The 12,876-nt window shown below is 52.2% G+C and overlaps 1 protein-coding gene across 1 annotated transcript; it reads left to right on the top strand.

Moving 5' to 3' along the window:
* Positions 1–10,625: 10,625 nt before the first annotated feature.
* LOC308240698 (uncharacterized protein) lies at positions 10,626–10,985 on the top strand (the record flags this gene model as incomplete). The annotated part of the gene is made up of 1 exon (XM_080654035.1): positions 10,626–10,985. The coding sequence occupies one exon, from the start codon at positions 10,626–10,628 to the stop codon at positions 10,983–10,985; it is 360 nt and encodes a 119-aa protein (XP_080510161.1).
* Positions 10,986–12,876: the final 1,891 nt, after the last annotated feature.

Raw genomic sequence — 12,876 nt, 5'->3', positions numbered from 1 at the left:
AGGCAGACAGACACGCTGCAGGCAGACAGACACGCTGCAGGCAGTCAGACACGCTGCAGGCAGACAGACATGCTGCAGGCAGACAGACATGCTGCAGGCAGACAGACACGCTACAGGAAGACAGACACGCTGGAGTCAGACACGCTGCAGACTGACAGACACGCTGTAGTCAGACAGACACTCTGCAGGCAGACAGACTACAGACAGACACGCTGCAGGCAGACAGACTACAGACAGACACGCTGCAGGCAGACGGACACGCTGCAGACAGACTACAGACAGACATGCTGCAGGCAGACAGACTACAGACGGACACGCTGCAGGCAGACAGACACACTGGAGTCAGACAGACACGCTGCAGGCAGACAGACTACAGACAGACATACTGCAGGCAGACAGACTACAGAGAGACACGCTGCAGGCAGACAGACACACTGGAGTCAGACAGACACGCTGCAGGCAGACAGACTACAGACAGACATGCTGCAGGCAGACAGACTACAGACAGACACGCTGCAGGCAGACAGACACACTGCAGGCAGGCGGACACACTGCAGGCAGACGGACACATGTGAACTCCCACCTGCTGTGTGCACACAGGCAAAGCCTATCCAGGCAGCTCGGACGAGAAACGAGGACCCGTTCCAGTGCCGAGCGAAGGAAGTTTAATGGGGAGTGAATCCTCCCACGTCCATGACCATTCGGAAGGGGGTACCCCCGGAACATGTTTCCCCCCGGGGGAGTCACTCCCCACACTGTGCTGCCAGCCCCGTTCCAGCCACAAGTTTGATGGTTTTGTCAGGTCGGTGCTGGGTCTGGGTGCTGGGTGCTGGGTGCTGAGGTCCGAGGCCATCGCAGGGGCCCAGGGCTGCTCGTCCCTCCAGAACCTCAGAGGGGCAGGGGCCGGGGGCCGCTCAGCCCGTCCAGTCCCGGCAGGTGTCTCAGTAGCAGCCGGACCAGTACCTCCCATAGCAGCCGGACCAGTACCTCCCATAGCAGCAGGGCCGGGAGCAGCTGTACCCATAGCCCAGGCCGCCCCAGCCGCAGCCCAGGCCTCCCCGGCCGTAGCCGCAGCCCAGGCCTCCGTGGTAGCCGCCGTAGCAGCTCACGGTGTCGGGGGGAAGGTGCAGAGCAGGTGCTGCTTGCAGACTCTGCTCCGCTGGCTCCGCGGGGCCTTCTATGCGCCCTCGGCAGGGGCGTGGCAACAGCAAGCTGGGGGCGTGCCACAGCCAGCTGTGGGGGAACTGCGCCGGGAACACTGTGCTCATCGGGGGCCGCACCCCGCGCCCTGCGTGTGGATTCCTCGCCGCTGCCTCTGGAGCCCTGCGGGTGTCACACGCCTGTCGTCATGAAGCCACACTCGCCGCCACACGCAGGCTCCGTGACGGGCTCCTGGCGATGCCCAGCCGGGAACCACGCAGGCCACGGGGGCGGCTTTGGAAGGACGATGTCACCTCCTGGCCGACGTCGCTGTCGCCTGGAAACCCCAGGACGCGAGGGCAGGATCCCCAGGCCCCTCCTGTCATCACCAGCCCTGTCTTGGGAGCGACGCCCCGCGTCCAGGCAGATACTCCTCGCTGTTTTGTCTGGGGCGGGATTGCCGTGGCTATGTGGTTGCCAATCGTGGTTTCAGACTCACGCGCAGCGCCGCCATGCTGCCGGGGCTGGGGTTTTCATGTGGCTTCGGTGCCGAGTTTTATATGCATCTGCATTTCATCAGCACGAGATCTGAAAGACGCCTGTCAGGGAAAGCAAGGACGCAAATGATGTGTGTGCGCGACACCACGCGTGTCATGGCAACGTAACACACGTGTAGGAAGTGCACGTATTGAGAAGTCCACCGACTACACCCGTCTCTAAGCCCGTCCTCGGCGAGTGAGCCACTTCGCACCCTCTCTCGTATGGATTCCCCGAAGGGTTCGGAGTGAGGCCCTCAGCCCAGAGAAAGACACGCCGAGAGCCGTTTCCCACGCCTGCAGGACCACGGGAAGCCTCCGCCGCACCGTGGGAGGGTCCATGCAGCTAAGTTCCGGAGGTCACGCGTGTACACGTAGTGAGTGCCGCCCGCCCCGCGTCCTGCCGGGCCGCACAGCCGAGCTGCGTTATAAAGCTGACCCTAACCCAGGGGTGGGCAAACTTTTGGACTCGAGGGCCACCATGGGTTCTTAAACTGGACCGGAGGGCCGGAACAAAAGCATGGATGGAGTGTTTGTGTGAACGAATATAAATTCAGAGTAAAGGAGCGGAGGGGAGAGCAAGAGAACCGGATAGAACAGCCGGATCCGGCCCGCGGGCCGTAGTTTGCCCACGGCTGGCTCTGTCTTCAGCGCGGGCTCGACAGCCAAGAACGGTGCGCGTTCTGTGAATGATCTCCGCCTCCATCCCTTCCCGCGTACTGCCGGTGTGATAGCGAACGATGGCGGTGTCCGAGGGATGCATGAAAATGGCAAGGAAGCGCTCTGCACTCGGGCCAGGGCCAGCGTCTTCATGCGGCGGGATGATTAGAGACCGAACACATTTAATTTTTGTATGAATGGAGATTTTTTTTAACTATCTGGTACCAAACCTCTAGATCATGTTCTTAGCATGATCCCAATGGCGGTGATACTTGGGAAAGATAAAGAAAGGCCTCACATTTCGTTATCCGGTGACTGTGGAAACCCCTTTCCCGTCCCGCGTGGTTCAGGGTTCCGGTTCAGGGTTCGGGTTCTGGAGAAGGCCGCACACAAATGAAAAGAGACTAGAAAAGCATGAATTTGGGAAATGGAGGCCAGGCGGGAGCCCACCTCTAGGGGGAGGACTACTCCTCCCTCTGGCTTTACCATCCCTTTTATTAAGATTAAAATTATAGGGTACACCCAGATCCCCAAGGCAGGAAACTCCAATAAAAGCCAATCAGCGAATTGACGTAAGACTGACAGGTGGGGGCTGCTTCAACTACCAATGTCTAGTGCAGGGGTCCTCAAACTACGGCCCGAGGGCCACCTGCGGCCCGCCGAGGACATGGATCCGGCCCGCCGGGGGCCGCTGCCTGTCCTGCTTAGCAGCCGACGCGTCCTGGGCCCGCAGTGCACATAGGAATTTGTTCATAGTTTTTTTTTAAACTATAGTCCGGCCCTCCCACGGTCTGAGGGACAGGGAACTGGCTCCCTGTTTAAAAAGTTTGAGGACCCCTGCTCTAGTGATTAGCTCTGACCCTTCAGAGCAATTAAGGTAGATCAGCCCTCCGGATTCCCTGTCCACACCTCTCCCTTAGGAAAACAATGATCGGCTTCCGGCAGATGACTGCACGGTTTGCTGCGTTGAGAGGAAGCGGCCTTGACCTCTGTACTTTCCGAGACGATGGCTTCCGGCTACGTGCTCTGGTCAATGTTATCGTCCGTGTAAGAGCCACGCCTGGGCTTTGCAAGGGGCGCTGACATGGGTCAGGGACCTCCAGTTACCATGGTTACAGGTCCTCTTTCTGTAGAGGATGTCACAGCACCCGAAAAAATACACAGACCAGGAGAGGATGCAGTGGAATGCGAATATTGTAAAAGTTATTACATGATCACACTTGGAAAGACAAGACGATCAAACCCACTGCCGGTGAGAGCAACGAAAGGCTACGATTAGACGGATTGTTATAAAATAAACATTGTACACGCAGCGACTCGCAAAGACTCCCGTGCACACTAGCAGCGCCTTTCAGAAGGTGTCATTGGACAACTAGAGGCCCGGTGCACAAAATTCGTGCGCGGGTGCGGTCCCTAGACCTGGCCGGCGATCGAAGCGCGAGCGTCTGGCGTGGAAGGGCAGGTCCCAGCTCACCTCTGGGCCCTGGGAAGCACCGGGGCCCTTCGGCCCCTGCACCCCTCTCTGCCTGAGTCATCGGGCCCCCACCCGGCCCCCTCAGTGCCTGGGATCCAGGCAGCGGCCCTGTCTATGGAGTGATCGGGCCCCGCTCACATCCGCCTTGGCCTGGTGCCACCCGCTCACCTGCTCCACCCTCCCTCCGGGGTCCTGCTCTCATGGGGGCCCATCGGGGCTGGCAGCGCCTCCACGGCCACCCGTTCCCAGCGCCGCATCGCCGACGCCCACCATGTTCCATCCCTCCCCCCCCCCCCAGTGGTCAGCACACGTCATAGCGAGCGATTGAACTCCCAGTCAAGGGGACAATTTGCATATTAGGCTTTTATTATATGGGATAGCTTTTTCTAGTTTCAATAACAGTGTCAAACTGAGCGATGGAATGAACAAGGAGTGGATGAGATGTTGGCATTGGTGGGAACACCGTAAGGAAAGATATAGGAGACTTGAATGACGTTACACCACCTCGTTCCTGGTGTGAGAACATAAAACACAGAAATGATCCCAGCCCTCCCAATTTCAATCTCTAAATATAAGGGGGCCCTAATCTATATCACAGTGTGATTTGGGGGGGGGGGATTTCCAAATTATCTTCTTTATCTGAAAAAAGCATATTGTTTTCCACGTTAGAACTTTTCCAGTAGATATTAAAATATATAAAAGAGACAGCATGGTACCATGGTTAGAATTAAAAGTTCAGGAGAATACACCAACATGTTCAATTTATCTTTATGTTCATTTATCTCCTTGTGTTTTCTTTAGGAATTTTGTGAATATAAAAAAAAGGGTGTTACCTTTTTTTGTTATCTTTTGTGCTATCTTTTTTAAGTTTAAGTACAAAAGTAATGTGAACTTCACAAAGTGTATCTCCATATTGGTCTATGTAGCCTTTGAAGATCTAGAAAAAAGACACCCTTGAAAGATTTATTGGATAAATTTTCATTTGTTTCCATAATTACTACTCTAATTGCCCGTTTCTTCTTGAAATATTTATAGAGTTAAAGCCTGACTTTTATTGGGTTATTTTCCATTGACTAGCATACTTCTTGAATGCTGTTGACCTATAATTTGTAAGAAAAAGCCCTTCTGTGATTATTTTATATCTTCTTGCTTATATTTAACTTTTACACACAAACAAGATTTACATCATAGATTTTTTTCTATTTCTTTTTTATTTCTTCAACCAACTGACCCATTTATCAACTCTACGAACTTCCTATATTCTAATGTTTAGTGTTTGCATTAATTTTGGTTACTTTTTCTTCCCATGCACTTTGTAATTACCTGTTTGGCTTTTTTTCTAACTTTTGAACGTCATAAATATATCTTTGATTTCATCCCTTTGTTAATGTTAAATAAGAACATATTTAAAGTACCACATGTTTCACTTCGTATGTTGAGACACAAATTTATATTTTCATATGAAATAAAGCAGATTTCCTGTTTTATTATCCTATCCTTGATTTTTTTCTTCTACTCAGTACTTAATTAAAATACATATTTCAATAAAGTTTTTATTAAACCAGTCTCTAGTGTTTTATCATGCTGGGTTAATAAATACAAATTTTTCATATTTGTAAGTTATTGAGCTTTTTCTGAAACACAGAATATATTTGCTATTTTTCTGAATATTCTACAAATTACTGAAGAAAATGGTTAAGAACATTACTGTCATTCTGTAGCATCGACTGTATTTTTTTATTTCACTTATGTATTTTTCTCCTAAATGTATAGTTGCATGATAAATTACCTAACATCAGTTGTATTCCTCTGTAATCTAATTATTTCTAATATTTCACTTCCTATCATTTCAAGCTCTATTACTTGGCTCAGAGTTGACAAGAATTGTCCCTTTATTACCAACTAGAGGCCCGGTGCATGAATTTGTGCACAGGTGGGGTCTGGCCAGCCCGCCCAATGGGGGCCCATCAGGCTGGGTCGGTGGGGCAGAGGGGCTGTGGGAGGTTGGCCAGCTGGCCCAGTCCCCGATCAGGGTGTTGGGGGCCGGTTGGGGGCGGGGCCGGCTGGAGGGAGGGTCCACAGTCAGTTGGCCAGCAGGACCCACCACTGCTCGGCATATTGGGGGCCAATTGGAGGTGAGGCTGGCCACGGGAAAGGCAGCTAGCTCCCTCTGTGGTTGGTGTGACTCCCTTCATCTGACCTCTGCTTTCTGAGACTGAACCTAGGTTTTCCCGTCACTCCTGGACTTCATTCATCTGCTTTGGATTGGGGCGTGGAAACCTCACTCGGACGTTTAGGGCTCCTGTCTTTGAGCTGCTGTGTCGGTTACCACCTCCTTCCCCCGCCCGTTCTCCTCCCCACCCCTCCCTCCTTCCCCCCTTCCTCAGGCCAGGTTTACTGAGTCAGTAGGTGACTCAACCTGAAAGTTGACTACCTATCAAATCAGTGGGCATTGCTTAATCTGGCTCACACAAAGGCTCACATCAAAGGTGTTGAGGGCCGGTCAGGGGCCGGGCCGGCCAGGAGGGGGCGCCGATCGGGGTCCGATCAGGCCAGTTGGCTGCCGCAGTGCACGTCATAGCCACTGGTCATTCCAGTTGTTCTGGTCGTTTCACCGATCTGGTCGTTGGCCTTTTATATATATAGATTGCCCTGTTACCAATGTGCAGCAATATATGTGGACCAGCAATATGTGTGGACCAGCAATATGTGTGGACCAGCAATATATGTGGACCAGGTAATTCTTTCAATTTGTTCTTTATTTCAGAAGACTTTTGGTGCTCTTGTTTTTACCCTATTTTGCCTTTTAAATATTTGGCTATCTTTTTTTTTTTTTAAATGAAAATTTTACCTTTTTCCTGCTGAAAGCAAATGACAGCTACTGACACCTAGTGGTAGCCTACTCCAAGTGCATGCACTAATTATGTAAATTTGCTGGAATTATTACGGGTTAGATAAAGACTACACTGGTAACAAGAAGGTAACAATGCCTTAGTCATGGTCACAAAGTTCTGGAAGTTCTGTACCAAATCATTGGAAATTATAGATTTTATTCTCACAGAGGGAAGCACGCAAACAGAATTTCTAGACAGCCAGTCATTACAAGCACGTGCAGTTAATAAGAACCAAGTGAGATGATTTCATAGGTGAGGGATGTTGGGGCCTTGTATGGCACCCTCAAATGTCTCAAGTATTGAGACACTGAAGGATAGTCTTTAATTTTATTTTCCAATTACAGTTGATGTTCAATATGGTTTTATACGGTATTCGTCTCGGTGTTCAGCACCGTGAGTGGTTAGACAGCTGTGTCCTCTCCACAGTGCCCCTTCCGAGACTTCAAGCACCACCTGGCCCCCCAATAAGCAGGGTTTCTTCCAACAGCAGGGATGCGTCTGGCTGCTTCCAGCTTCCCCTCCCCCATAGACACGAGGAAGACCATCCTTCCCGACTCTAACAGCCAACTTCTTAGGCAAAGGGCTGTCGAGACCAGCTGCTTGAAAGCCAAAATGATGGTTAGTAACGAGAAAAGGTGTCTCGTTTTTTGACCGCTTAGCTGTGGAGCCTTCCTCTAACAGGAACTGTGTTCAGTGAGGAAAGTGTTGGCCGGTCTCTGGCCTAAGTGCGATGGCTGGCCAGCAGACGCGGTGTCCCCGGCAGAGCTCTGAGGGTCCCACAGCGGGGTTCAGGGTGCCGAGTCTCCCTGAGGGATCGAAGTCCCCTGCAGGGCAAAGTGGCCTCCATGTGGGACTTGAAGTGCTTCTGGTCGCAATAGGATGGCATGTTGTGTGATTCAGTCGTCCTCGTCTGATGCTGTTAAACGTTCGGGCTGTGGAATTCCCGGTGTTCTGATTCCTGGCTCAGAACACGACTTTCTCCTTATTCCCAGCCTCGCCGCTCCTCGCGGGCAAGCAGGGAGCTTTGGAGCCAGCCCTGCGCCCTCCCTGACCATGATTTCTCGGAGGAAATGAACCAGTCAGTGTCCGATTCTCACTCCATTCCCCGTGGGGAACCGCGACGATGTGGTGATAAAATGGGCCTGTGACGGTCATTTGTCTCTACAGGAATCAAATGACCTGACCATGATGTGGGTTTCCACGGAGGTCAACTGTACGGAGAGTTCACACACCAAGCAAACTCAATCTCTGCGGTTTCTGCACCATCATGTCCTATTCTGTATGAAGGAGCTGGCCTGGGTGTTACAGGTGACCCACTCGGAATTGCTCATGTCCGCCCCTGCGACACGGCCTCGTTCCCACGGCACTAACGGGACCTACCTCCTACCTGAGCCTGACGCTGAAGAGCCGGACTGGACGCGGTTCCTTCCCGCAAACGCCTTCCCCTCCGGAGGCATCCACACCGCAAAGCTTTGCGGGATTTGAGTCACCGAACCCGCCCCGCCGGCCTGGCCTTCAGCAGCCTCCGTGACAAGGCAGCTCAGTGACAAGGCAGCTCACTTCGGCCAAAAGGAAAAGCGATGTTTTGATTTAAGAAGGAGGATGTGGAAGACGTCAGGCACGTATGTGCACGCTAGTGATTACAGACGTAACGTAAGACCTGGAGCAGTGGTCGGCAAACTCCTTAGTCCACAGAGCCAAATATCAACAGGACAACGATTGAAATTTCTTTGGAGAGCCGAAAACCGACTTCTGCGCATGGGCCACGAAGTTTCAATGGTACTGTACGTGCACGCCCGTACGTGGTATTTTGTGGAAGAGCCACACTCAAGGGCCCAAAGAGCCGCATGTGGCTCGCGAGCCGCAGTTTGCCGACCACTGACCTAGAGCACGCCTTCTTACGCATCACGTGGTTCTGCCACTGTGGCGAGGTGTCAGTGCCAAAGTCATCTCTCGGTCGGCATGGCAGCGACGATGGTAGAGCGGACGTGTCCGGGTCCAGAAACATCGTGATCCTACTGGCTCTGAAGTTACCACCAGCTGTTCGCAGTGTCCAGGGCAGGGGTGGGCAAACTTTTTGACTCGAGGGCCACCATGGGTTCTTAAATGGGACCAGAGGGCCGGAACAAAAGCATGGATGGAGTGTTTGTGTGAACTAATATAAATTCAAAGTAAAGGAGCGGAGGGGAGAGCAAGAAAACCCTCCGCTCTTTCGGCTCCGCGGGCCTGATAGAACAGCCGAACGGGCCGGATCCAGCCCACGGGCCGTAGTTTGCCCACGGCTGCTCTAGGCGCACCAGGACCCGCCAGACAAGGACTGTGGTTGCCAGGTGACCAGTGGCTTGGCCCGCGTGCCATGCTCAGGGCTCCCAGCAGCTGGGAGGAGCGGAGTTTGGAGCAGAGAAGACTTGAATGAAAGCGCAGAGAGAGCTGACAGTGTGGGCGGGCAGGAGGAGAAAGGAGCTTGAGAAAGACATGTGATCAATGAAACACGCGTGTAATTTTTGCCCAAACCAGTGCTCTTGAGGATTAAAGGTGGCATGACAGAGAGGAGTCACAGGTGATCCATGGAAACCTCAGCACATGTGGGAAATTAAGTCAAAAACAGAACGGATCACAGGGAGATGGTAAACACCTCTCGGAGTGTACACGGCGTGGGCATAGAGATGGGAAGACCGGATGACAGGACAGGGGGGTCCTGGGTTTTGTTTGTGGAAGAGGAGCAGGTGCGCGTACGGACAGGTGCCATCAGGGCTGATCAGGGCAGAGGTGGTGGAGGGAAGGAGGGATGGGAGGACAGGGATGGAACTGCTTGTCCACGTGACAGTTGAACGTACCCAGTGTAAGAGTAGAATGGGTTCAGTGCCGGATCCGCAGGCTCTGAGACTGAGACAGGGATAGCGACGGTGCTGACAGATGGGAGGCAGATGGAGAGAAGCCGGAAGGACCCAGCGAGAGAAGAGCCGCGGGTGCTGTCTTCCTGGGAGCCACCAGAGAGGCGGGTTTAACCACCTGCTGAGCACAGAGACTCAGCTGTGCTCACGTCTCTAATGATTGAAAAGGGGGACGTATGTCCCATTACTAAGAAGAACAGAGATGGATCTTGGTGCTGTATGAGCTGTGGGGGTGTCAGCAAGTCCCCTGACCTTTCTGTACCTCAGTTTCCCTGTGATGAGCTCCCTAACTCTGTCACAATGTCATGGGCGTCCAATAGATGCGATGGCGGAGGGGACCTGTGCTCGACAACACGTCCAACATGGTCATTGTGAGGACGCTCTGTGTGTGTGGGGGGGTGCTCTGGGTAGAACGGAAAGACCCCCCAGAGCGAATACAGATATCCTGTGGAGCGGCCCCCTGGGTCAACAGGACACGACCCAGCACCTCCATGAGGTTGGACGGACAGGAGCCCTCCGCCAGGAAATGCTCAGTGTCAGTGAGCCCAGCACTTCCTTCCCATGGGATCGACTACGGACTCAGGAGCAATTCCTTCGCTGGTCAAGGCGTTGAGTGGAGCTCATTTAATGGGCTCCTTCCAGACAGACAGGACCCTCCCGCCCCAGAACCTGGACTCCTGGACGGAGCTCTGAAACCACGTGTTCCGATGAGTAGATCATCGATGGGCACTGTCCTCATTGATGTGTCATCGGCGCAAGACAAGGCCCAGGCGACACAAAACAAACTCGGTGCCAGTAAAAGTGAGAGACTCTATGCTAATGGGCCACTGACTCCCGAGTCCTCTCATGTCACTGACAGGAGTGACCTGCACATACCGGGTAAGAAGTGAGTATTTCCTGTGTGAGTCACAGACCTGATGGCATTCCGGGCCCCTCCTGGCGTATATAAAGCTTCCAGGGCAGGAGGCGACACTCACATTCAGAAACGTCCCTCTTCGCCTCAACCGCACCCTCACCCTCTGCCAGCATGTGCTGCAACTACTACGGGAACTCCTACGGGGGCTGTGGCTACGGCTGTGGCTATGGATCCAGATATGGCTGTGGCTACGGCTGTGGCTATGGATCTGGCTATGGCTCTGGCTACGGCTGTGGCTATGGCTCTGGCTATGGATCTGGCTATGGCTGTGGCTACGGCTGTGGCTATGGATCTGGCTATGGCTGTGGCTACGGCACTGGCTACGGCTCTGGCTACGGCTCTGGCTGTGGATCTGGCTATGGCTGTGGCTATGGCTGTGGATACGGCTGTGGCTACGGATCTGGCTATGGCTCTGGCTGCTGTACCTTCCGACCATGCTGCTACCGACGATGCTATTCCTCTTGCTGCTAGAACATCCCCCTAGAATACCCTGCGCCTCTAACAAAATATTGAAAATTAGCACTTTCCTCCGAGGGATGCCCATTCGTCATCTCTACACTCCAGTAAGGATTGGACACCTCCTGCTTTTACATCCAGTTCCTGTTGGTTATTGAGGAAGTATGAATGCGCCCATTGTGTGACCTGAAGACGAACGATCTGATTGTGATCATGTTCAAAATGTCCATGCCTGGCTTTTCTATCCTATGAAGCTGTGTTCTCCAGGAACAGAAATACGCCAGAGTTGGAAGGAATCATACTTGTTCAATAAACAAATGGGATGTGTTCCTATAAGTAACTGTGTTTGTGTCGGAAGCATCACTATCCCCGTGGCGTTCCCACAAGGCCGATCAGCCACTGTGTCAGCTGATCCTTGGGCTCCCTTATTGCGTCATCAACAGCAAGTGCTGTTCTCTCACCAACACACATGGTCGTGGTCACGGCATGTCACAGGAGGTGTTGGCATGGGGTTATGTGCGTGTTCCAACCTTGTTCCTCTTCACAATGACCGTGGCTCTTCTAGGTTCTTTGTTGTCCATCTGAACTTTAGAATCATCTTGTCAACATGGACAAAAACACCCGCTGAGAGTTTCATTGGGATTGAACTGAACCCATTCATCAGTTGTGGGGGAATGGATTCTTCACGCTATTGAGACTGTGGGTCCATGAACATGGTGTGTAGGTCTCCTTTGCTTTCTGTGGTGGGTTCTCATTCAAAATTCAACGATGAGCTTTGTACTCACTGAAGGCATATTCTGGAGGGGGAGGCAAATCACAGTGTAAGAATCGAGGACACATCTAAATAACTATGAAAAATAGTAAATTAACAGAATCATAAAAGGTGTTTATAGTGATTAATGACATAAACAGTGGGTTGCTATGAAATATCACATGGCCTATAAAACTTACTGAAGAAACACTCTTAATAGGCTTGTAACTTCTAAATATATTGAAGCAATAATAACCCTCCAAAACAGAACACTTTACATGAAAATTCTACAAAAGTTTTAAAAATTAAGTGACACAAATTCTCTACAATCACTTCCTGAAATAAAATCCGAGGAATAATTTACCAACTCATTCAACGAGGTGACCATTAACTTACTACCAACACCACGTAAAGACATGACAAAAATGAAGACTACAGACAAATATCTAGAGGTACATAGATTAAAAAGTATAAATGAACAAGACACAAAAATTAAGTATCAGCAATTTGACTCTGGCATTGTATAAGAAGAATTGTGCACAACCACCTAGTGAAATAGATCCCAACTAGAGACCCAGTGCACGAAATTCATGCACGGGGGTAGGGGGTCCTCTCAGCCCAGCCTGCACCCTCTCCAATCCGGGACCCCTCGGGGGATGTCTGACTGCCTGTTTAGGCCCAACAGTCAGACATCCCTCTCACATTCCTGGACCACTGGCTCCTAATCGCTCACCTTCCTGCCTGCCTGATCGGCCTTTACTGCCTCTGCATGCCGGCCTGATAGCCCTTAACTGCCCCCCTGCCAGCCTGGTTTCCCTAACTGCCCCCCACTGCCTACCAGGTCACCCCCAACTGCCCCTCTGCCGTCCTGGTTGCTCTTAACTTCTCCCCCAAACCCGGCCAACCTGATATCCGCATACTGCCCCCCTGCTTGCCTGGTCACCCCCAACAGCCCCCCTCTGCCAGGCTGGTCACCTCTAACTGCCCCCCCCGCCCCCGCTGGCCTGGTCTCCTGTCATGGACCCCACCGGCCTGGTCGACCCTCGACAACACGTCCAACAAGGTTATTGTGAGGATTCTCTGTGTGTGGGGGGTGCTCTGGGTAAAACTGAAAGACCCCAAGAGCGGATACAGATGTCCTGGGAAGCGACCCCC

This window comes from Plecotus auritus (assembly GCF_963455305.1).
Source record: "Plecotus auritus genome assembly, chromosome: 2".
Classification (NCBI taxonomy): domain Eukaryota; kingdom Metazoa; phylum Chordata; class Mammalia; order Chiroptera; family Vespertilionidae; genus Plecotus; species Plecotus auritus.
The sequence above is the reverse complement of the archived record's forward strand: the minus strand, read 5'-3'. Positions and strand labels throughout refer to the sequence as shown.